We start from the raw sequence: 25,872 nt of genomic DNA, 5'->3' as shown, positions 1-25,872 counted from the left end.
CATTAGTCTATATGTCTGCATTAGTCTATGACTAGAAGTCTATTACTCCATATTTCTGCTCTTCTAGAACTGCGTGTAGGACAGCAGATGTCCTCTGTACCCTGTGTGCAGGATGTCAGGGTGTTAGGTCATCCCTTCCTTCATTGTACATCAGTTACACAGGGGTCTAGTTACTAAAAAGTGTTCTGAGACAGAGTGAAAAGTGATAAGGTACCAGCCAATCAGCTTCCAACTGTCATGTCACAGGCTGTGTTAGAAAAATGACAGTTGGGAGCTGATTGGCTGGTACCTTATCACTTTTCACTCTGTCTCCTAACACTGCTTAGTAACTAGACCCCTGTGATACAAATCGCCCCACTGGGAGAATCCTAGTTGCCAAAACAGAGAGATGATCGTAAATCACATGTGTACATACTACACCACAGTAACCTGATCACACATCCTGCCATGTCACAGACACTAATGGGCGTATGGCACTGAGTACAGCACATGTACATACTACACCACAGTAACCTGATCACACATCCTGCCATGTCACAGACACTAATGGGCGTATGGCACTGAGTACAGCACATGTACATACTACACCACAGTAACCTGATCACACATCCTGCCATGTCACAGACACTAATGGGCGTATGGCACTGAGTACAGCACATGTACATACTACACCACAGTAACCTGATCACACATCCTGCCATGTCACAGACACTAATGGGCGTATGGCACTGAGTACAGCACATGTACATACTACACCACAGTAACCTGATCACACATCCTGCCATGTCACAGACACTAATGGGCGTATGGCACTGAGTACAGCACATGTACATACTACACCACAGTAACCTGATCACACATCCTGCCATGTCACAGACACTAATGGGCGTATGGCACTGAGTACAGCACATGTGTACATACTACACCACAGTAACCTGATCACACATCCTGCCATGTCACAGACACTAATGGGCGTATGGCACTGAGTACAGCACATGTACATACTACACCACAGTAACCTGATCACACATCCTGCCATGTCACAGACACTAATGGGCATATGGCACTGAGTACAGCACATGTACATACTACACCACAGTAACCTGATCACACATCCTCCCATGTCACAGACACTAATGGGCGTATGGCACTGAGTACAGCACATGTACATACTACACCACAGTAACCTGATCACACATCCTGCCATGTCACAGACACTAATGGGCGTATGGCACTGAGTACAGCACATGTACATACTACACCACAGTAACCTGATCACACATCCTGCCATGTCACAGACACTAATGGGCATATGGCACTGAGTACAGCACATGTACATACTACACCACAGTAACCTGATCACACATCCTGCCATGTCACAGACACTAATGGGCGTATGGCACTGAGTACAGCACATGTACATACTACACCACAGTAACCTGATCACACATCCTGCCATGTCACAGACACTAATGGGCGTATGGCACTGAGTACAGCACATGTACATACTACACCACAGTAACCTGATCACACATCCTGCCATGTCACAGACACTAATGGGCGTATGGCACTGAGTACAGCACATGTACATACTACACCACAGTAACCTGATCACACATCCTGCCATGTCACAGACACTAATGGGCGTATGGCACTGAGTACAGCACATGTACATACTACACCACAGTAACCTGATCACACATCCTGCCATGTCACAGACACTAATGGGCGTATGGCACTGAGTACAGCACATGTACATACTACACCACAGTAACCTGATCACACATCCTGCCATGTCACAGACACTAATGGGCGTATGGCACTGAGTACAGCACATGTACATACTACACCACAGTAACCTGATCACACATCCTGCCATGTCACAGACACTAATGGGCGTATGGCACTGAGTACAGCACATGTACATACTACACCACAGTAACCTGATCACACATCCTGCCATGTCACAGACACATATGAAAGGCAACGGATCTTGACACTCAGCCTGTATGTTAAATATGTCACAGATGACAGGACACGGATCATGGCACTCATCCTGTATGTAACATATGTCACAGGACACGGATCCTGGCACTCATCCTGTATGTAACATATGTCACAGATCACAGGACACGGATCCTGGCACTCAGCCTGTATGTGAAATATGTCACAGATGACAGGACACAGATCATGGCACTCAGCCTGTATGTGAGATATGTCACAGATGACAGGACACAGATCATGGCACTCAGCTTGTATGTGCGATATGTCACAGATGACAGGACACGGATCCTGGCACTCAGCCTGTATGTGAGATATGTCACAGAAGACAGGACACGGATCCTGGCACTCAGCATGTATGTGCGATATGTCACAGATGACAGGACACGGATCCTGGCACTCAGCCTGTATGTGAGATATGTCACAGATGACAGGACACGGATCATGGCACTCAGCCTGTATGTGCGATATGTCACAGATGACAGGACACGGATCCTGGCACTCAGCCTGTATGTGAGATATGTCACAGATGACAGGACACGGATCATGGCACTCAGCCTGTATGTGCGATATGTCACAGATGACAGGACACGGATCCTGGCACTCAGCCTGTATGTGAGATATGTCACAGATGACAGGACACAGATCCTGGCACTCAGCCTGTATGTGAGATATGTCACAGATGACAGGACACAGATCCTGGCACTCAGCATGTATGTGCGATATGTCACAGATGACTGGACATGGTTCATGGCACTCAGCCTGTATGTGAGATATGTCAGAGATGACAGGACACAGATCATGGCACTCAGCCTGTATGTGCATGTACTGGTTGGATGGTTACATATTGATGTTTGTGTATTATAATATCTCTCTACATAAATAGTTGCAGCTCTCCCTACATTGTTCATGTTTTCTCCTCCGCAGGACGGTATGATCCTCGGGACAGTTGGCGCATACGACTGGTCAGGGGGGGCATATAATTACAGGAACGGGCAGCTGACTGGTACCTGGACAAATGCTACAAGGGACAAGATTGACATGAGGGACTCCTACCTGGGTGAGAGCACATATTGTGGCATAAAGCAGGACTGAGTATGACACTAATGTGATGTGCCAGGGGAAATAGAATAATGGTGGACAGGTCTCCTCTCTGCAGCTGTGGATGATGGTGACCATCAGCCACCATGACCCACCATAGAAAGATATGCCTGGCTCACCTAGGTGCAGATAAACAAACAAACAGGTGGGAACAAGGGAATACGATGGATTATATTAGATAACGTGGGTATAATGGAACGTCAAGCAGCGTTTCAAGGCGCCAAACCAAAATTTGAGAGTAGACTACTTCACCCTCCCAAATGGGGCTGTACTGTGCATTCACCAGAAGAAGGATCTGCGTTCCTCTCTCCAAGAGGTCCATTCATTATATAGGAGATATCACGGATATCGCCTGGTTACCTATCAGCCCTGATCTGCCCCGCTGTCCCCATACACCAGCATGGGCACCTAAATTCATCAAGCTCCGAAAATATAATAACTAACATGAGGAATGGACCACACAGGCTTAGTACATCTACCTTCAAGTATCTGTCCAGCTCAGTATCATGACCATAGAGTCCAGTGATGTTGAGGTAGGCAGCCAGTGCTCTAGGCCTGTTACTGAGCAAAGATTGGAGACAAATTACCTCGGTGTGAGGACATACAGTATATCCACAGAACCTGGTTGGGATCAGTGGGGCTGCAGCACAGTCCAAAATTCAAATAGGGGAGCTACACCAACTGCCACATAGTCCTGGCCAGAGAAGCTTAGTAGCATTTGGAGTGGCAGTTGGTGTAGCTCCCCTGTTTGAATTTTGGACTGCGCTGCAGCCCCACCTTTGGATCCTCCACTGGTTAGGATAGACCTTCTCTTTACTGTAAGGTGACCACATGGCTGATGGTAGACACCCCCCTGCTTTCTGCCCTCTGCTAGGTTAGGAGGGAGGGGGCATCTCCAGCTAGAAGTATTTACCTCTATGGCTCATAAGTGGTCCTGTAATCTTATCATGATAACACACCCAGAGAACCAGCTCGTAGGAGCTGAGTGTAGTTAGGGACCACCAATGACCCCACACCCAACTGAGAACACTGGAGTCATGCATTGGTGTAACTGCATGTGTGTCGAACATCTCCAGGTTACTCTGTGCAGCAAGTGAAAAGTGACCTGATAGCCCTCGGTGCCCCAAGATACCAACATACTGGGAAGGTCCTGATCTTCAGAATGGACATGAGGTCCTCACAATGGTACCAGAAGGCCACGGCTCAGGGCGACCAGGTGAGTTGGAGCTATCTTACAATGGAGAAAATTGCACAGTTTTCTTATAAATATTATTGTTAGGATCTGCAGTTAGCAAATCATATTGTTTGCAGTTTCCAGTCTTAGTTGCTACTGAGACACTGCACTAATTACTGCCTGTCTGTGTGCAGTATCAGCTGCACACTAATTGATTGTCCTGTCTGTGCACAACCCAGGTGCACACTAGTCTATTATTAGGAAGGCTTGCTCTGATTGGGCCCTCTATTTGTTAAATTTCAGCCAGCCCTTCACTCCATGCTGGCAATAGCGTTCACGTGTTTCCGGATGTGGTCAGTCTCCCGAGTATTCCAGTCAAGCTCCAGTAGTCCTGTTTGCCTTAGCTTCCTGCCATTTGTGTCATCTAGGCGGCACATTCTGCATACCAGCTACCTGCCGTTTGTTTCACCCAGGCAGCACGGTCCGCATACCAGCTTCTTGCCGTTTGGGTCACCCAGGCGGCACGGATCGCACTTCTGGGTCCAGAGTGCATCATCTCATGTCCTGCTGCTTGTGTCATCCATGCGGCACTAGGCGCACCTCAATGTCCAGGATACGCAATCTTGCGTACCACTGCTAGTGTCATCCCGGCTTCATTTAGTGCATCCCAGTGTCATCTTGCCAAGCATACCAGCCCTCAAGGCTGCTACTCAGCTCTAAAGCCGTCTCTCGCCAAGTATTCCAGTCCTCAAGACTGTTGCGGGACTTTCTGCCCGATCGTTACTGGAAGTTCCTCACAATTGTCTACCTGATTACCCTCTAGATCACAACAATTATAAAACCTTGCACAACTTTTACTCATAGTGGTATTATCACACGTCAGGCTGGCGCTGATAATGACAGCATTATACAAGTAAGTGCCCTCTAGTAGGTAGTAACATACTGTAATGCGGTTCTCCTCCACAAACACAATGTCACTCTCCATCACACTACTGTATATTCTGCCTTTTCTCCAATAAATAATAGAATAAAGTAAAATCATATACATAATGTTAAAAGTGTAAATTGGATGACCGGAAGATCAGAGCATACATGTCATATGGAGAAGGCGGTTCAGGAGACCATCCAGCACGTAATCATATTTGAAAGAACGTTGGACTGTCCTCTGAGGAGATTACAAAAAGTGTTAAGTTGTATAAAAGAAAATAGTAAATGAGAAATCCCATCCTTATTTCTTATACCTGGCCTGGTCTGCATTCCCCGGAGTCTGACCATACGAGAATATAATAAATCTAGGCATCCATTAATTATCAGTGGCTACTAGTGTAATGGGAGGATCCACCATCAGCTGTCTAGTCTCATACTCCTGAGAGGCACCAAAGCATCTGTCAATCTGTATAATGAGATCTAAGGGCAGCGAAGTGATATAACCTTCCCAACGTGGAAGTGGGATTCAGAGTAGACTCCAGCCAATCCATACGGTAAGTGTAAAATAACTTAGCCAGAAACAAAGACAAGGTAGGAAGATCCCTCTCTGAAGCCACCACTGAAACTTTCATTAAAAGTATTTTTACTCTCTAAACAGCTTAATGCTTACAGGAACCATCCCCAAACTTGGCCAATGAGCTTTAAATGGATAAGATGCTGTAGGTCTAGGAAAAGTGGTTAACTATTCACCCAAAATGAGATATGAGGGTGCGCTCCCACACGCAGTACATAAATGAAGTGTCCGGTGTATTACATTTAGGACAAACCCCAGTGTCCGATAAAGCCTTGAAAAATCCACAATGGACCATTTCCCAAGCACTATTCTGTTGGCGGCAAGCATGACCTGGAAATGTCTCCTCAACAGCTCCAGAACCCATATAATACCTAATAGCTGTGCGTCCAGCGAGCATTGCCCCCTGTAACATGCTGAGTCTATTTCCCTAGACCACAAATGAGTTATAGTGTGAGTCCTACAACCAGTCCACTGTATCCCCCATCCTCCATCTTGCAGGTGTTGTAGGGCTTCACAAGAGCCCCAATCCCACCCAGTGCACAAACCAAGAGCGTTTCCACGGAGTAAGTAATTCTCTTACTTTTATGATGCACTTTGTCCTTCCAGATTGGGTCGTACTTTGGTTCTGTGCTGAGCGTGGTCCGTGTGAATTCTAACAAGTTTCTCCTTGTGGTTGGGGCCCCAACATATTACTCTCCAAACACCCCAGGTGGCCGTGTGTACCTGTGTCCCATTCCTGACAAGGTGAGTCCTCCATACATAAATTTAATACAGTGTTTGTTACTGGGGACAGTGAGATCAGATGATGAGAAGAGTATATAGATCAGAGATAATGTATATAGCATCTGCTACCATAAAATCAGGGTATAGAGATAAGTCACAGTACATCGGTTCTACCACCTGTTCTGGGACCTCCAACAGTGCATGTTTTCTGAATATTCTCCTTGCTACACAGGAAGCATATCAAATTAGTCTAACCAGTGATTAAAACACCTGTGCTCCTGGAGAAGATCCTGAATTAGGTGGAAAGGCTGGGGAGGGTGATTTTGCTGGAGAAGGTGCTCAGGCTTTAGTGGGTGCTGAGGCAAGAGGGGGTGCTGAGCATGGAGAATGTCAGTTTGCTTGAGTGGGTGTTGAGGCTAGAGAGGGTGAGAGAGCATGGGTGGGTGTTGAGGCTGGAGCTGGTTCTGAGGTTGAAGGGGGAGCTGAGACTGGAGAGTGTTGGTTGGCTGGAGAGGGTGGTGATGCTGGAGTGGGTGCTGAGGCTGGAGGGGGTGCTGAGGCTGGAGAGTGTTGGTTGGCTGGAGAGGGTGGTGATGCTGGAGTGGGTGCTGAGGCTGGAGGGGGTGCTGAGGCTGGAGAGTGTTGGTTGGCTGGAGTGAATTCTGAGACAGGAGAGGGTGGTGATGCTAGAGGGGGTGCTGAGCCTGGAGAATGTCAGTTTGCTGGAGTGAGAGTTGAGACTGGAAATGGTATTGAGGCTGGAGGGGGTGCTGAGACTGGAGAGTGTCAGTTGGCTGGAGTGACTGCTGAGACTCTAGATGGTATTGAGGCTGGAGGGGGTGCTGAGACTGGAGAGTGTCAGTTGGCTGGAGTGACTGCTGAGACTGGAGATGGTATTGAGGCTGGAGGGGGTGCTGAGACTGAAGAGTGTTGGTTGGCTGGAGTGACTGCTGAGACTTGAGATAGTATTGAGGCTGGAGGGGGTGCTGAGCCTGGAGGGGGTGCTGAGGCTGGAGAGTGTTGGTTGGCTGGACTGACTGCTGAGACTGGAGATGGTATTGATGCTGGAGGGGGTGCTGAGACTGGAGAGTGTCGGTTGGTTGGAACTAGTGCTGAAACTTGAGGGGGTGTTGATGCTGGAGAAGGTGGTAATGCTGTAGAGAGTGGTGATGCTGGAAAGGGTGCTGAAGCTGGAGAGGATGGTGTGGCTGGAGAGGGTACTGAGCCTGGAGTGGGTGGTGAGGCTGGAGAGGGTGGTGAGGCTGGGGAGTTTTTGTAGGAAAAGTGGGGATGACAAAACAATTTACAAATACAAAATAGTAAACTGAACAAATGTGTTGTGATTGATTTATGTTTTTTTAATGTGTATTATGTATTATTAATGGGGTTCTCCAACTGAATTTAGTCTTGTTCTTTATTTTTTATCCCATTGATTTACCTCATGTTTTGATATTTATCCTAAGTTTTACTAAAAGGAGAATAATTAATAGAGACTCATTTTATAATGAAGACTCTTATCTTGTTTATCTGCAATTGCCAATTACATTTTAAAACTTAGGTTCTTGTCCACATGTTATGTACACTTCTACTGACTTGAGTGTAATTAGCAGAATATGAATCTCATCTCACAGTGTCTTTGCTCCCAGGTCACGGATCCCGGTAAGACCCACGTCACCATCTCTTGTCCCCGGACCCTGCAGGGAGACAGCAGCCAGTCTGAGGGTCATTTTGGTTCTGCTATCTCTCTTCTACCAGACCTGACTGGAGATAATCTTACTGACCTGGCCATCGGTGCCCCCTGTGAGGACAACAACCGGGGGGCTCTGTACATCTTCACGGGCCAGGCTGGGGGCTTCAGGACTTTATATATACAGGTGACTGCACTGATGGTACATTCACCAGTTAATGTCCTAATAGACATCTGAAATAAAATTCAAAACCAAAAGTAAAAAATGTAAACTGTGCAAGATTTATACATTTCACAAAATTCCTGCACAAACAAAATAAAACTTTCATTAATACCAAAACTGTCAGAACAGCTCAACTCATCATATAATTTATTATATTTTTGTAGTTCGCTATATAAAATTGTTGATAAATTCAGAATTGTTGATAAATTCAGAATCTAGAGCCCCATTTAACAATGTACCTTAACACCAGCAGCAGGTTATGTTGAGTATCACAGCGATACTAACAAATATGCCACTGGCATTCAACATTAATTGCTCATCCCGTGAGGTCCAGCAATGTGCCCTTCCAAGGCAACATTGCTGGCAGTCTATCACTTCTGTGTCTTGTGCATGTACCGCAGCCAGTTTTCACAAGCGCATGACACTTTACCCCGATGGGGAGTAAAACCTCAGAAAACTACAATTTTGTTTTAGATTTTACAGCAAAATTGCTTAAATGCATCCCGTCCTAGCTGGACCTCAGCCATAAGAATATATGTCAGGCTTGTCTTTATCTAGCTCTATCTCAGCCATGAGAACATCGATCGAATCATTTGGACTCATCTCCATCTAGCTGGATCTCAGCCATGATAATATCTTTTAGACTCATCTGCATCTAGATGGATCTCAGCCATGAGAACCACTAGCAGACTTGTCTCCATCTAGCTGGACCTCAGCCATGAGAATATCTGTCAACTTCATCTCCATCTAGATGGACCTCAGCCATGAGAACCACTAGCAGACTTGTCTCCATCTAGCTGGACCTCAGCCATGAGAATATCTGTCAACTTCATCTCCATCTAGCTGGTCCTCAGCCATGAGAATATCTGTCAACCTCATCTCCATCTAGCTGGACCTCAGCCATAAGAATATCTGTCAGACTTTTCTCCATCTAGCTGGACCTCAGCCATAAGAATATCTGTCAGACTTTTCTCCATCTAGCTGGACCTCAGCCATGTGAACAACCATCAGAATCATCTTCATCTAGCTTTACCGCTCTATCTAAATACTGTAGTAAAGGTTTCACACAAAGGAAACAAGTTAGTTTATAAGAAAGAGCTACCAGTGTCTCCTTCTCCCTCAGTGGAGTGACTTCCTCCACAATCACAATTTTATCTCAAATATGTGCAGTTCCTGAATAATTTACATACATAAAAGCTGCGAATATCGATCATTAAGAGCTGAAATAATGCAGGCAGCAAACTCGCAACTAGAACAAAACTTCTGTAACATGTATAATGTGCATCTCATTTATACTCAAAGTTTCTCATTAAGTGCAAGTGCGACAAGATTTGTACCATAACGCAAAGGCCTTCAGAGCAATCATTAAGGAAGGAAAATGGGTGTTCATTGCAGAGCTTATAGCTGATGTGTTTCATTGCAGAGCTTATAGCTGATGCGTTTCATTGCAGAGCAACGAGCGGGTGAGATTGAGTTGAGATGACAGGGTGTAGAGGGCGCGTTCTTGTGGAAGGTGCATATGGGTATTTCCACTGCTTAAAATTACTTCTTTTTTTACCAGCTCTGACAAGTGGACATGGGGTTTTGTCCTGTACTCTTCAGTGGTCACATTTTACCTACATTCCTATTGTACTTTGGCAGAAATGAACAATTGTTAGCTCACAATGCCCAATGTATTACAAAGCTTACAAACACGCTACATATAATAAGCACAGTCCCGGTGTCCTTTCACACGCCATAAATAATTCCAAACCAAGCAGTATATTAGGAGAAGCCGTGCTCCGGGGTGGTTGCAGGAGGGACTGTTGCTGGCTGACTGGACATCTTGTAGACCCCGGACCATTATCACTACAAGCCCCACTACACAATGTACTAAGCGCAAAGTGTTTCATTCTTGTTCTTTATAAACTTTACATAACATCTGTATCACACTCTCTCGTCTGTCACTATGATCTGACTTCCTCTATCCATCCTATATTCACCTTCCCCAGCGCATTGCAGGAAGGACGCTTAGAGGCGGCATGATGTTTTTTGGAAAGTCGGTGGCTGGGAATCTGGACATGACTGGAGATGGGCTACCAGACCTTACCGTAGGGAGTGACGGCAATGTCCTTATATTAAGGTGAGAATTTGCTGCTTCTGCTGTGTTATCCTAAATTTCCATATGATCTTTGTTCTCTCCATTATCCCCTGTTGCACTAATGTTAGTTATCTACCATATATATTCTCCTCTGATTACTGTATTATTATTATTATTATTATTATTATTATTATTATTATTATATACTGTATTGTTGTATTACTTCTTACCCTCATACTGATTCTGTCCTGTCTTTATTGGAATAAAATATACTTATTGCAGATATTTTATATTATATACTTTAACTATTGACTCAGTGTATGATGTCACTCTGGGTGCTACAAATTCATTGTGTGATGTCACTCATGGTCAATTAGTGACTCATTGTGTGACATCATTCATGGTCCTATAATGACACACTGTGTGACATCACTCATGGTCCTATAATGACTCATTGTATGACATCACTCATGGTCCTATAATGATGCACTGTGTGACATCACTCATGGTCCTATAATGACGCACTGTGTGACATCACTCATGGTCCTATAATGATGCACTGTGTGACATCACTCATGGTTTTATGACTCATTGTGTGACATCACTCATAGTCCTATAATGACACATTGTGTGACATCACTCAGGGTCCTATAATGACACATTGTGTGACATCACTCAGGGTCCTATAATGACACATTGTGTGACATCACTCAGGGTCCTATAATGATGCACTGTGTGACATCACTCATGGTCCTATGAGTCATTGTGTGACATCACTCAGGGTCCATTAATGACTCATTGTGTGACATCACTCATGGTCCTATTATGACGCACTGTGTGACATCACTCATGGTCCTATAATGACACATTGTGTGACATCACTCATGGTCCTATTATGACGCACTGTGTGACATCACTCATGGTCCTATAATGATGCACTGTGTGACATCACTCATGGTTTTATGACTCATTATGTGACATCACTCATAGTCCTATAATGACTCATTATGTGACATCACTCATAGTCCTATAATGACACATTGTGTGACGTCACTAGAGATCCTATACGTGTACTTTGTCTTCTGCTTATGTTATGTAGCTCTTTCTCTGTATGATGCCAAATTTCCCCGATGCTCACTCTGACACGTTGCCTTTCCCTCAGCTCTCGCCCGGTCCTGGCTGTCTCAGTATCTATGAGATCTAATCCCCGTGAAATTCTGCTTTCCACCTATGACTGTTCTGTGTCAGACAGAAAAGACCCAGCAACAACTATTACTGTGTGTTTCTCCAGAAAACTGAGGAGCACCAATGCTAAAGGTAAGCGAGGAGATGGGTATAGAGTAGAAGAATAAAGGAAGAAACAGGGAGAGAGAAAGAACTCTCTGGTTGGGGGTCACTCTTAAATTGTAGTAGATTAGTAATTAATAAATAGCATTTAATAGATTTGCATTAAAATATCTGCCATATTACAGTACAGATCCTCAATTAAAGTATTACAAAGACATTCAGGGACGAGACAAAACGGAACATGAAGATTAACGTTTATATATAGAAAGCAAAGTGAAATATTCATCAGCGGGGTGATATCAGGAGAAAAAGGATTGCTGGTATAATCCTGTAATAAAATCTCTAAATTAACCCACCTAAAAGTCAGTCCAATGACTGAATTAGATAATAATTATGGTGTAGTAATTTACAAATAGAGTAGGTTATATGGGTTATATAACCTGTTACAGCATCAACAAACAGTTTTTATAGTAGATCTCAAAATTAGAGAGATGTATATCACACAGATATCTGTAGAGAACTCCCAATGTACATATTTACAAAGTGGACAGACTAAAATTAGTAAGTCTGTCAGACATATTAGACGTGTATAGATGAAAAAACAAACAAATTATATGCCTGTACATACACCACTTGCCGTATATATATATATAGTGCTTGCAGATACCGCTGCAAATAGATATATGAGAGGTATAAGGAGGATATAGATAAGATTACTCCCTATAAATGGTGTCAAGACAGCAGCTGCTGCTTGTCATTATGAATCACAGTGAATGGCATGTGAGCGTGCTGTCAGGCTCACCCAAGGGTGTGAATAAGTGTATTGGGCATCTGCTGTTAGGCCTGATGTGAAAAAGGAACCTGGTGTGAAGATAGTGCAGGAACCTATCCAGATCAGGCTATAATGAGAGTGCCCATAAGAAAAAACAATCATTAAGTAGATAATTAACGTGACTCAAGATAAAAAACCACAGTATAGTATCGGCCCTAATGCTGCTGCTAGTCACATGCCACAGGGGTAGTGGTGAGTAGTGAGAAGCACGGAATCGTACACTCTGGTATGAAGGAAGTGAAGTTATGGCTTCACTGTGACCTGTACAGGGTGAGTTATGCTCTGTTTGCCCATGGGGGTAGTGCAGGGCCAATCACCTACACATGTGAGTAAGAAAGTAAGAATTCCTCAGTCAGGAAGCAGCTCGTGAAACGCGTGTCTTGGATCGGTGCATTCCCGCTGTGTACAGGCGGGATTACACAGCACAACACATTGAAGACTCCCGATTAGGCAGATTCAGCCTACCACTTGCCGACTCTCACTTGGGTATACAGGTACCGCTCTATTCTTACTTTCAGGCGTACGTGTTAACCCATTCACATGTGTAGGTGATTGGCCCTGCACTACCCCCATGGGCAAACAGAGCATAACTCACCCTGTACAGGTCACAGTGAAGCCATAACTTCACTTCCTTCATACCAGAGTGTACGATTCCGTGCTTCTCACTACTCACCACTACCCCTGTGGCATGTGACTAGCAGCAGCATTAGGGCCGATACTATACTGTGGTTTTTTATCTTGAGTAACCTCCCCCATTCCCTTTCCCTGGTTTTTGCTAGAAGAATAATGGCTAATCAATAGTATGGACTCGGGCCGAGAAGGGTAGAAGATATGTTTAATAAAGGAATAATGGAAGGATCTATGTGGTATTTAATAGACGGGAGATGTGAGAGAGTTAGATTGGGAGAGTGCTGTGGAGATAACATGTAAGCTCAGAGAAACACCAGTTGGTCACTTACCTCAGGGGGTCCCATGTGGGGACTTCCCTCACGTTTAGGTGCAACAGACTCTGTAACAGGCAGGGCGGAGAATGGAAGTGGTCAATACAGCCCCTCTCAAACAGCGGTCACACAGGCCTGGAAACTAATCATGGGGAGCATCTTTTCCCTGGGTTGAGTGGATGTAACTACATAATGGTGCATGGGTGAGGTGATCACAAATGACAACACAGCAATGACAAGGAGAGCAGGGCAGTAACACTCCTAATGGCTTTAGTTAGTTGGGACTTTTCTAGTTCGTTCTCAATGAGAACCTGAGATTTCCCTACATTGTTTTCCTGAAGTCAAATGACTCCTAAATTACCTAATGCCAAAGTTATGGAGCAGAATGGGCTTGGCACCCACAAGTACACAAGCCCAAATCCCTGTTGGTTTAGGAAGAGGATTGAAGATAATTGGAGAGAGCCCATAGGCACTTATCTTAGTTGACACTCGCTACCGTGGGGGTCATCATATAGCTCTGTTACCTTCTAACACTGCATACCCTCTCCTGTCTCTGGTCCTCAGCTTGCCTCTCCTCATCACGACATCTTCTGACTTTGTCACAAGTCAGCACTAATACCATCTTACAGCACATCTCTGGCACAGCAAGCTGCCTTGCTTCCTTCTCACTTATTGGCACCAAATTCACACCTACAGCCTCATTAATGCTGACTCCTATCACTGCACAGTATCAAGATGCTTTACCTGCTACAGATCTGGTTGTGATTTTCCTTCCATGTACCAGACCCAGCTTTCTCCTAATGGTGAATCTCTGTCTGTGCCCCAGACCCCAGATGTCTCACCATTCTGCTACTAGCTTGTGACCCTGACCTCAAATTTTCTCGCTATGCTTCTGTACTTCACTTCTGTACAGTACTTTACTATTGTTCCACTCCCACACCATCACCTCCAGGGACAGAAAAAGAGCTGTGACCTGCAGACTTGGCAAAGACTGGGAAGATAAATCTCTAGTCATGGCATCAACATGGCTCTACAGGCCCATGGCAAACTGGTCCTACAGGAGTTTGTCCAGTTTAGGCATGGCACCCATACTATGACATTCTCTCCTCTGCAATTCCAGCATCATTTCTTGTACATCATTAGTGTATTGTGGGAAGGTTACATCCTCTCTCTGTACTTAGGAAAAATAATCCAATGTAATACAGTGACAGAGGAGGTATCCCCATAGCCACCCCACAACACTGTGAATATCTTCAGCTTATCCCTCTCACCTACTGTTATGACACACACCTGCATATGTATAAGATCCCTAGAGCCTCCTACTGAGATGTTCTGCCTATAACAACAACCTGTTGTTCCCATAGAGTTGAATATACTTACCGGTACTTAGGCAGGCACCAGGTCTTAAGCTCAGGCAGTAGGGGTTGATACAATACAAGGGTGACCGCAGGATTTTGGCTGGAGTAGATACAGATACATTAAAGGGTCAGCAACACAGAATCCAATACAGTATATATATTGAATGGCTTGCAGCAGCACATAATCCAACACAATATATAAATTGAATGGCAGAGGTACTATAACTCAAAGTTGGTAATTTGCAGAAAAGTATTCACTGCTTGCAGAGATAAACAGCATGAATATATATACACTTGTGCAAGGCAGATATTTGTATTTGCAGAAACATAACAGCCAGGATTAAGTGCACTGTGTGAGCATAGGTACATGTAACTTGCAGAGATTGCATTCACTGTGTAGGTTTGGTAGTACTTGCAGCTGGTAGAAACAATAACTAAAGTTCCACAAGATCATAGTAAACTGAAAATAGACACATCTGGGCATATGCAGAGCAGGAGACCAGAAATGATACACATTGAAGGGACCAGGCAGCAGCACTGAGGTATAAGCTATCATCACCATGGAAGTGCAGCACTGCCTGGGTAATAACAAGAGTATGAACCAATCGCCAGCTGAGGGGAGAACCAGCCCCTCTAATGATAATCAATAGCAGCAGCACAAAGGCACTTACAGCCAGGCCCTGGCTGTCAAGTTATTTCAGACCCAGAGTGCCCCATGGCCACCCAGCATCTCAGCCACTCAGCAACCGGTGGCCCATGCGGCAGTGTGACATGGCATCCTGGTTGCCCAGCAACAGCCGGAACTCACTGAAATGATGAGACGCGCTGGTGGCTCATAACACCTGCAAGACTGAACAAAGTCATCAGGTGTCTCCTTCCATTGCATTCAATGCAAGCTCCACTTTCATGCCTTCTGGAACCTGGTATAGCCAAGTCATTCCTTCCAGATGCTCCTTACAGTCAGCCAACACAAGATTGTGGCCATTGTACTGTAGGCCAGTGCAGAAACCACATTGATCATGTGCAAGCTGTCATTGCCTTTAAGCTAATAGAGTTACTGGAGTTCTTCTCAGTGGGCATTATCCTTCCTATTACACCAAAGATAATAGATGCCAGATGGTGGATTAGATGAAAATGAAACAATGATAATTGTGGGGTGACATTAGATGTAGATTAGCTCATAACTATATAATGATGGCAGTATAAATAGAAAATTAAATATATAGCTATTTAAACAAGTGGAATGATATCTGCAGATACTTGGTACTGCCATGGGCACCTGATTCACTCCAAGTTTTGCCATTTTATAAATGGTTTTGTATGATCTGAAAACATATTTGGATCAGTCTATTGGGAGCAAATATAGTGCTCAATGGAAGATATATTGATGATCTATTTTTAATTTTGAAAGTGGGGTTTTCCTTCCCTCTCTTTTTAATCATATATGTGACAATCACTTTATATTTGCAAGCATCGAACCAATCACAAATGACTACATATCACACTCTTGGTCAGTGGTGAGAAGATTGTTACAATGTTTTTATTTAAGTAGTGTTTCTATAACAGCTATTTCAGTGATTATATCAATCATTTGAAGACTTTGAAAAACAATATTCCTCAAGGTCAGCTACTGTACTTAGAAGGAGCAGGAAATGTTTGATTCATTTTAGAAACAAGCCTGTATTTTATACTCAACTCTTTAAGAGGCTAATTCAGAAGTTTGTGATAACTAATAAGGAAACAAATAGTTCTATTAATTGTTTCACTTCTTTTTATTTGTAAAATAAAAGAACTCTGGTTGTGAGAGCAGAATAAACATTAATGTGTATATGCAACTTACGTTCCTATTGGGCATTTAGTGTTCACTCTAGCTCCAGCGGCAGGCAGGGGCCGGAGCCAGAGAGGGCACATTTGTGTGCGCGCGCCCGAAAAGGGGGTGTGGCCATTGAAAAGAAGGCGTGTCTATAAGATGTGTCCCCTTTTCGTCACTCTTGGGAACGTGCCCGGCATTTACGGACCCGCCGGGCAGCCCCCAAGTGCTGCAGACAGGGAAAATAGATGCCGAGCGCATGCACCCGGCGTCTATTCTCCAGCGGTGACCGGGTCACCGCACATTTCTCCACCCACGGGACACTGCGACCCACGGGTGAAGACGGCACCCACAGGCTGTGAGGGCAGGGTCTATAATCAGAGGTGGGGCTTCTCTATGTGTCATGTACTGAGCACTAAGCTGATATGTGTGCAGTGTATGTAATGTGTGTGTGTAACAATCTCAGGGTGTATAATCAGAGGTGGGGCTTCTCTATCTGTCATGTACTTAGCACTAAGCTGATATGTGTGCAGTGTATGTAGTGTGTGTGTGTGTGTGTGTGTGTGTAACAATCTCAGGGTGTATAATCAGAGGTGGGGCTTCTCTATCTGTCATGTACTGAGCACTAAGCTGATATGTGTGCAGTGTGTGTGTGTGTGTGTGTGTGTGTAACAATCTCAGGGTGTATAATCAGAGGTGGGGCTTCTATATCTGTCATGTACTGAGCACTAAGCTGATATGTGTGCAGTGTATGTAATGTGTGTGTGTAACAATCTCAGGGTATATAATCAGAGGTGGGGCTTCTCTATCTGTCATGTACTGAGCACTAAGCTGATATGTGTGCAGTGTATGTAATGTGTGTGTGTGTAACAATCTCAGGGTGTATAATCAGAGATGGGGCTTCTCTATCTGTCATGTACTGAGCACTAAGCTGATGTGTGTGCAGTGTATGTAATGTGTGTGTGTAACAATCTCAGGGTGTATAATCAGAGGTGTGCAGTGTATGTAATGTGTGTGTGTGTGTGTGTGTGTGTGTGTGTGTAACAATCTCAGGGTGTATAATCAGAGGTGGGGCTTCTCTATCTGTCATGTACTGAGCACTAAGCTGATATGTGTGCAGTGTATGTATTGTGTGTGTGTGTGTGTGTGTGTGTGTGTGTGTGTGTGTGTGTGTAACAATCTCAGGGTGTATAATCAGAGGTGGGGCTTCTCTATCTGTCATGTACTGAGCACTAAGCTGATATGTGTGCAGTGTATGTAATGTGTGTGTGTGTAACAATCTCAGGGTGTATAATCAGAGGTGGGGCTTCTCTATCTGTCATGTACTGAGCACTAAGCTGATATGTGAGCAGTGTATGTAATGTGTGTGTGTAACAATCTCAGGGTGTATAATCAGAGGTGGGGCTTCTCTATCTGTCATGGACTGAGCACTAAGCTGATATGTGTGCAGTGTATGTAGTGTGTGTGTGTGTGTGTGTAACAATCTCAGTGTGTATAATCAGAGGTGTGCAGTGTATGTAATGTGTGTGTGTGTGTAACAATCTCAGGGTGTATAATCAGAGGTGGGGCTTCTCTATCTGTCATGGACTGAGCACTAAGCTGATATGTGTGCAGTGTATGTAATGTGTGTGTGTGTGTGTGTGTGTGTATGTGTGTGTGTGTGTGTGTGTGTGTGTGTGTGTGTGTGTGTGTGTGTGTGTGTAACAATCTCAGGGTGTATAATCAGAGGTGGGGCTTCTCTATCTGTCATGTACTGAGCACTAAGCTGATATGTGTGCAGTGTATGTAATGTGTGTGTGTAACAATCTCAGGGTGTATAATCAGAGGTGGGGCTTCTCTATCTGTCATGTACTGAGCACTAAGCTGATATGTGAGCAGTGTATGTAATGTGTGTGTGTAACAATCTCAGGGTGTATAATCAGAGGTGGGGCTTCTCTATCTGTCATGGACTGAGCACTAAGCTGATATGTGTGCAGTGTATGTAGTGTGTGTGTGTGTGTGTGTGTAACAATCTCAGTGTGTATAATCAGAGGTGTGCAGTGTATGTAATGTGTGTGTGTGTGTAACAATCTCAGGGTGTATAATCAGAGGTGGGGCTTCTCTATCTGTCATGTACTGAGCACTAAGCTGATATGTGTGCAGTGTATGTAATGTGTGTATGTGTGTAACAATCTCAGGGTCTATAATCAGAGGTGGGGCTTCTCTATCTGTCATGTACTGAGCACTAAGCTGATATGTGTGCAGTGTATGTAATGTGTGTGTGTAACAATGTCAGTGTGTATAATCAGAGGTGGGGCTTCTCTATCTGTCATGTACTGAGCACTAAGCTGATATGTGTGCAGTGTATGTAATGTGTGTGTGTAACAATCTCAGGGTGTATAATCAGAGGTGTGCAGTGTATGTAATGTGTGTGTGTGTAACAATCTCAGGGTGTATAATCAGAGGTGGGGCTTCTCTATCTGTCATGTACTGAGCACTAAGCTGATATGTGTGCAGTGTATGTACAGTAATGTGTGTGTGATTGTATCATAGCTGGCTACAGTGAAATGTCATATTTACCCTCTCGTCACTGACTGTCTCCTTGAATTATAGCTGGAACCTCCGCCCAAGTACAGTACACCCTCCTGCTGGATGCGGGGCGCACTGTGACTCGCGCTCTCTTCTCAGGTACCCCAATATCTAACCCCCGTACTGTGACCACATCTGTGCAGCTGACAGAGAACCAGCGCTGTACCGAACACAGGATTCGCCTCCCGGTGAGTATGGATTACATTGCAGCCTGGATATTATACCATATAACGGTGTTTCCCAACTCCAGTCCTCATGGACCCCTAACAGTGCATGTTTTCCATATCTCCTTCAAGGTGCACATGTGTACTTATTACTGGCTGACACATTTTAAAAGATCTACATGTGGTGCTAATTATCTCACTTGTTTTTCTAAGGAGATCTGTAAAACATGCCCTGCTAGGGGCCCCTGAGTACTGGGGTTGGGAACATTGCCTTATAAGACTAACACTGGACGTAGGAAAAGGTTATTTCCTGGGATTTAAGGCCTGATTCAGCAAGGAACACAAGTGAGAGAACGCACGCACCCGGCCGCTGCGAGAATATGCTAATCAATGCATACACACGGCAACGACAGCACTACATGCAGGCACCCAGCCCCATACTAAGCCGACCACCCCCTTTACTCACAGCCTGACTAGTCCGCAAGATAGCGGAAACATCGGTAACATGGAAGTGGATGTGATACATTTGCATAGTACGGGTTGACTCGTCCTCACGCAGGATGCGGTCTGCTTTTGAGACAAGTAGCTGCGTATGCCGCCGCACTGCCTTCATTATGCACCCCCCTATAACGGCGTCCCAATGCACAGGCACGCCTGCGTTCACACAACCACCACCCCCGTCACCACCCACAAGCGGCACTTCCTGTCAATCAATATCGGAGGGGTCTGCGCACACGGTGCGTGTAGTCTGCGTACCCTACCCTGATCTCATTGGCTAGTTCGAGCACAGGCAGTGCAATGCATGCGCAGTGCAAAACCATCAGCCGAGTGCGTGCGTTCTCTCACTTGCGTTCCTCGCTGAATGAGGCCTTGATCATTACAGTAGGTCAGCACCACAATGTCTACAAGTATGGCAAAATTTTTAAATGTTAATGATCTCATAAAGTCGACATTTAGGTTAGGCTGCTGGAGGGGAGGGTTAAGCTACAGGAGGGGAGGGTTAGGCTGCGGGAGGGAAGGGTTAGGCTGCGGGAGGGAAGGGTTAGGCTACGGGAGGGGAGGGTTAGGCTACGGGAGGGGAGGGTTAGGCTACGGGAGGGGAGGGTTAGGATGCGGGAGGGAAGGGTTAGGCTACGAGAGGGAAGGGTTAGGCTATGGGAGGGGAGGGTTAGGCTACGGGAGGGAAGGGTTAGGCTACGGGAGAGGAGGGTTAGGCTGCGGGAGGGAAGGGTTAGGCTACGGGAGAGGAGGGTTAGGCTACGGGAGGGGAGGGTTAGGCTACGGGAGGGAAGGGTTAGGCTGCGGGAGGTGAGGGTTAGGCTACGGGAGAGGAGGGTTAGGCTGCGGGAGGGAAGGGTTAGGCTACGGGAGAGGAGGGTTAGGCTACGGCAGGGAAGGGTTAGGCTACGGGAGAGGAGGGTTAGGCTGCGGGAGGTGAGGGTTAGGCTACGGGAGAGGAGGGTTAGGCTACGGGAGAGGAGGGTTAGGCTACGGCAGGGAAGGGTTAGGCTACGGGAGAGGAGGGTTAGGCTGCGGGAGGTGAGGGTTAGGCTACGGGAGAGGAGGGTTAGGCTACGGGAGAGGAGGGTTAGGCTACGGGAGAGGAGGGTTAGGCTGCGGGAGGTGATGGTTAGGCTGCGGGAGGTGAGGGTTAGGCTGCGGGAGAGGAGGGTAAGGCTGTGGGAGGGTAGGGTTAGGCTGAGGGAGAGGAGGGTAAGGCTACAGGAGGGGAGGGTTAGGCTGCAGGAGGGGATAGTTAGGCTGCAGGAGGGGATAGTTAGGCTGCGGGAGAGAAGGGTTAGGCTGCGGGAGAGAAGGGTTAGGCTGCTGGAGGGGAGGGTTAGGCTGCAGGAGGGGAGGGTTAGGCTGCGAGAGGGGAGGGTTAGGTTACGGGACAGGAGGGTTAGGCTGCAGGAGGGGAGGGTTAGGCTGCGAGAGGGGAGGGTTAGGCTGCGGGAGGGGAGGGTTAGGCTGCGGGAGGGGAGGGTTAGGCTGCGGGAGGGGAGGGTTAGGCTGCGGGAGGGGAGGGTTAGGCTGCGGGAGGGGAGAGTTAGGCTGCGGGAGGGGAGGGTTAGGCTACGGGAGGGGAGGGTTAGGCTGAAGGAGGAGAGGGTTAGGCTGCGGGAGGGGAGGGTTAGGCTATGGGAGGGAGGGTTAGGCTATGGGAGGGGAGGGTTAGGCTATGGGAGGGGAGGGTTAGGCTGCGAGAGGGGAGGGTTAGGCTGCGAGAGGGGAGGGTTAGGCTGCTGGAGGGGAGGGTTAGGCTGCGGGAGGGGAGGGTTAGGCTGCGGGAGGGGAGGGTTAGGCTACAGGAGGGGAGGGTTAGGCTACAGGAGGGGAGGCTTAGGCTACAGGAGGGGAGGGTTAGTCTACAGGAGGGGAGGGTTAGGCTGCGGGAGAGGAGGGTTAGGCTATGGGAGGGGAGGGTTAGGCTATGGGAGGGGAGGGGAGGGTTAGGCTAAAGGAGGGGAGGGTTAGGCTGCGGGAGGGGCGGGTGAGCATTGGTGTAATTACTTCCCCCGCGATGGCTTGGGGGCCATAGCTTCACCACTGTAACTGTGATCGCTGGCCTCTGAAGTGATCGGAGGCTAAGGAATCTTCTGATTACTTCAGAGGCCAGCGTTCCCAGTAATGCAGTGTGCGGGTGACATCATGACGTCACCCACGATGTTAGGAACCAAGGGGCACTACTTGAAGGGGCACAACTACAAACTACAGAGGCACTATTTGAAGGGGCACAACTACAGGGGCACAGCTACAGGGGGCACTGCATATGGGCACTACTTGAAGGGGCACAACTACAGGGTCACTACTTGAAGGGGCACAGCTACGGGGGCACTACTTAAGGGGCACAATTACAGAGGGCACTACTTAAAGGAGCACTACTTGAAGGGGCACAACTACAGGGGGCACTGCTTATGGGCACAGCTACAGGGGCTCTGCATACTGGCACAATTGCAGGGGGCACTGTTTGAAGGGGCACTAGAAGGGGCACAGCTACAGGGGGCACTGTATATGGGCACAACTACAGAGGCACTACCTTGTGGGGCACAACTACAGGGGCACTATTTGAAGGGGCACAACTACAGGGGGCACTACTTGAAGGGGCACTACTGGAAGTGGCACAGCTACAGGGGCACTACATGAAGGGCACAATTACAGAGGGCACTACTTGAAGGGACACAACTACAGAGGCAAAAAACTTTAAGGGGCACAACTACAGGGGGCATTGCATATGGGCACAGCTAAAGGGGGGCACTGCATATGGGCACAACTACAGGGGGCATTACTTGAAGGGACACAACTACAGAGGCACTACTTGAAGGGGCACAGCTACAGGGGCACTACTTGAAGGGGCACAACTTCAGGGGCACTACTTGAAGGGGCACAACTACAGGGGGCCGTGGATAATGGGCACTACTACAGGGGGCATTGCATAGAGGGCACTAGTACAGGGGGCATTGCATACGGGCACAACTACAGGGGGCACTGTATAAGGGGCACTAACTTAATAGGTTATAAACTATGCTCCCAATAATCTGGATCTACATGGACAGAAAAACTGTACAACCTGTCTTGAGCTGAGGTGACAGACTGGCAGGAGCGTTGAGGAGGGTTGAAGAAGTAGATCTGTCAGGGTGGGATGTAATGGGCATTACTGTGTGGCATAATGTGTAATGGGCATTACTGTGTGCACAATGTGCTATTAGGGGCATTACTGTGTGGCATTATATGTTATAAGGGGCATAATGTATAAGGGGCATTACTGTGTGGCTTAATGTGTTATGTGGCATTACAGTGTGGCATAATGTGAAATAGGGGCATTACGGCATGGCATACTTTGTTATAAGGGCATTACTGCGTGTCATGTGTTCTACGTGGCATTATTGTGTGGCATGTGTAAGGTGCATTGCTGTGTGGCATAATGTGTTGTAAGAAGCATTTCGGTGTGGCATAATGTGTTATAAGTGGCATTACTTAGTGTGTATTAATGTGTAAGGTACATTACTGTATCATGAACATAATACCACACACCTTAAACGTCGTCTTTGGGTGTGTTTGTTTTTTGGGCGGGGGGGGACGTCTGAAAGTTTTTTGGCATGGGGGAGCAAAATTTATAGTTACGCCACTGAGGGTGAGGATGCCGTTCTCCATTCTATGCTGCTGCTGTTCTACCTCCTGTGCTGCTGCCATTTTACGTTCTATGCTGCTGACGGTGTTCACTATCTGGTCACTGTTTTTAAATAGGATTGGATTGAAATTGTCTTTTCTACCATTCACATAATGAGAATGTTCTCTGCTGGTAACCAACATATTTCTAATTCCATATCTCAGGAGTGTGTGGATGATTCTCTCACGCCTCTACGCATCGCCCTCAATTACTCCATGATGGGAACCCCGGTCCTAAGCGAGGACTCAAATGTCAACCAATCATTGGAGGTATGTAATGCTGAATTAGTGACAGAAACCGGGATACGTCAGTGTCTGTGCTCCAGGTCACGCGCTCAGTGACAGAGACCAGGATACGTCAGTGCCTGTCCTCCAGGTCACGCGCTCAGTGACAGTGACCGGGATACGTCAGTGTCTGTCCTCCAGGTCACATGCTCAGTGACCGGGATACGTCAGTGTCTGTCCTCCAGGTCACATGCTCAGTGACCGGGATACGTCAGTGTCTGTCCTCCAGGTCACATGCTCAGTGACCGGGATACGTCAGTGTCTGTCCTCCAGGTCACACGCTCAGTGACAGTGACCGGGATACATCAGTGTCTGTCCTCCAGGTCACACGCTCAGTGACCGGGATACGTCAGTGTCTGTCCTCCAGGTCACATGCTCAGTGACCGGGATACGTCAGTGTCTGTCCTCCAGGTCACATGCTCAGTGACCGGGATACATCAGTGTCTGTCCTCCAGGTCACACGCTCAGTGACCGGGATACGTCAGTGTCTGTCCTCCAGGTCACATGCTCAGTGACCGGGATACGTCAGTGTCTGTCCTCCAGGTCACATGCTCAGTGACCGGGATACGTCAGTGTCTGTCCTCCAGGTCACATGCTCAGTGACCGGGATACGTCAGTGTCCTCCAGGTCACACGCTCAGTGACAGTGACCGGGATACATCAGTGTCTGTCCTCCAGGTCACACGCTCAGTGACAGTGACCGGGATACGTCAGTGTCTGTCCTCCAGGTCACACGCTCAGTGACAGTGACCGGGTTACGTCAGTGTCTGTCCTCCAGGTCACACGCTCAGTGACAGAGACCGGGATTCGTCAGGGTTTATCCTCCAGGTCACACGCTCAGTGACAGAGACCGGGATACGTCAGTGTCTGTCCTCCAGGTCACACGCTCAAGTGACAGTGACCGGGATTAGTCAGTGTCTGTCCTCCAGGTCACACGCTCCGTGACAGTGACCGGGATACGTCAGTGTCTGTCCTCCAGGTCACACGCTCAGTGACAGTGACCGGGATACGTCAGTGTCTGTCCTCCAGGTCACACGCTCAGTGACAGTGACCGGGATACGTCAGTGTCTGTCCTCCAGGTCACGCGCTCAGTGACAGAGACCGGGATAAGTCAGTGTCTGTCCTCCAGGTCACACGCTCAGTGACAGTGACCGGGATACGTCAGTGTCTGTCCTCCAGGTCACACGCTCAAGTGACAGTGATCGGGATATGTCAGTGTCTGTCCTCCAGGTCACACGCTTAGTGACAGAGATCGGGATACATCAGTGTCTGTCCTCCAGGTCACATGCGATACCTCAGTGTCTGTCCTCCAGGTCACACACTCAGTGACAGTGACTGGGATATGTCAGTGTCTGTCCTCCAGGTCACACGCGATACCTCAGTGTCTGTCCTCCAGGTCACACGCTCAGTGACAGAGACCGGGATACGTCAGTGTCTGTCCTCCAGGTCACACAGTTAGTGATAGAGACCGGGATACGTCAGTGTCTGTTCTCCAGGTCACGCGCTCAGTGACAGAGACCGGGATATGTCAGGGTTTATCCTCCAGGTCACGCGCTAAGTAACATTATTTGTCACTGCAGATTTCATTTGAGAAGAATTGTGGCGATGACGGTCTGTGTGAAGATAATCTGAGTGTGAATCTCTCATTCGCTGGGTATGTAAACTCTCTACATCTCTATCATTTCACTTGCATCCACTATCCCCCTTGGGGTTGGGTATGAAATCCCAGCTGTCGGGATGCCGCTGGTCAGAATACTGACAGCAACATCCCAACAGCCAGATTCCCAACACCCATAGGAAGTCACGGAAAGTATTTTCCTAACTTCTACCCTAACACCCCTTCCCCGGTGCCTAACCCTAACCTCCCCCCTAGTGCCTAAAGCTAACTTCCACTCCCCGCACCCTAAATCTAACACCCTTTCCCCGGTGCCTAAACCTAACCTCCCCCCATGTGCATAAATCTAACCT

At 47.0% G+C, this 25,872-nt stretch overlaps 1 protein-coding gene across 2 annotated transcripts in view; it reads left to right on the top strand.

The window, feature by feature from the left end:
- The window catches only part of LOC148525139 (integrin alpha-M-like), a 225,266-nt gene that overhangs the window by 140,450 nt on the left and 58,944 nt on the right, over window positions 1-25,872 (top strand). For both annotated transcript variants that reach the window (XM_088471181.1, XM_088471182.1), the window contains exons 11-19: window positions 2,929-3,061; window positions 4,179-4,318; window positions 6,384-6,521; window positions 8,147-8,374; window positions 10,402-10,532; window positions 11,653-11,807; window positions 19,311-19,474; window positions 23,786-23,890; window positions 25,485-25,558. In XM_088471181.1, coding sequence (XP_088327307.1) covers window positions 2,929-3,061; window positions 4,179-4,318; window positions 6,384-6,521; window positions 8,147-8,374; window positions 10,402-10,532; window positions 11,653-11,807; window positions 19,311-19,474; window positions 23,786-23,890; window positions 25,485-25,558 — 1,268 coding nt within the window. The remainder of the gene's footprint in view (window positions 1-2,928; window positions 3,062-4,178; window positions 4,319-6,383; window positions 6,522-8,146; window positions 8,375-10,401; window positions 10,533-11,652; window positions 11,808-19,310; window positions 19,475-23,785; window positions 23,891-25,484; window positions 25,559-25,872) is intronic.

The sequence above is a fragment of the Taudactylus pleione genome, unplaced genomic scaffold (assembly GCF_031769625.1).
Source record: "Taudactylus pleione unplaced genomic scaffold, aTauple2 ptg000112l, whole genome shotgun sequence".
Lineage (NCBI taxonomy): Eukaryota > Metazoa > Chordata > Amphibia > Anura > Myobatrachidae > Taudactylus > Taudactylus pleione.
This window is presented reverse-complemented; position numbering and strand designations above follow the sequence as displayed.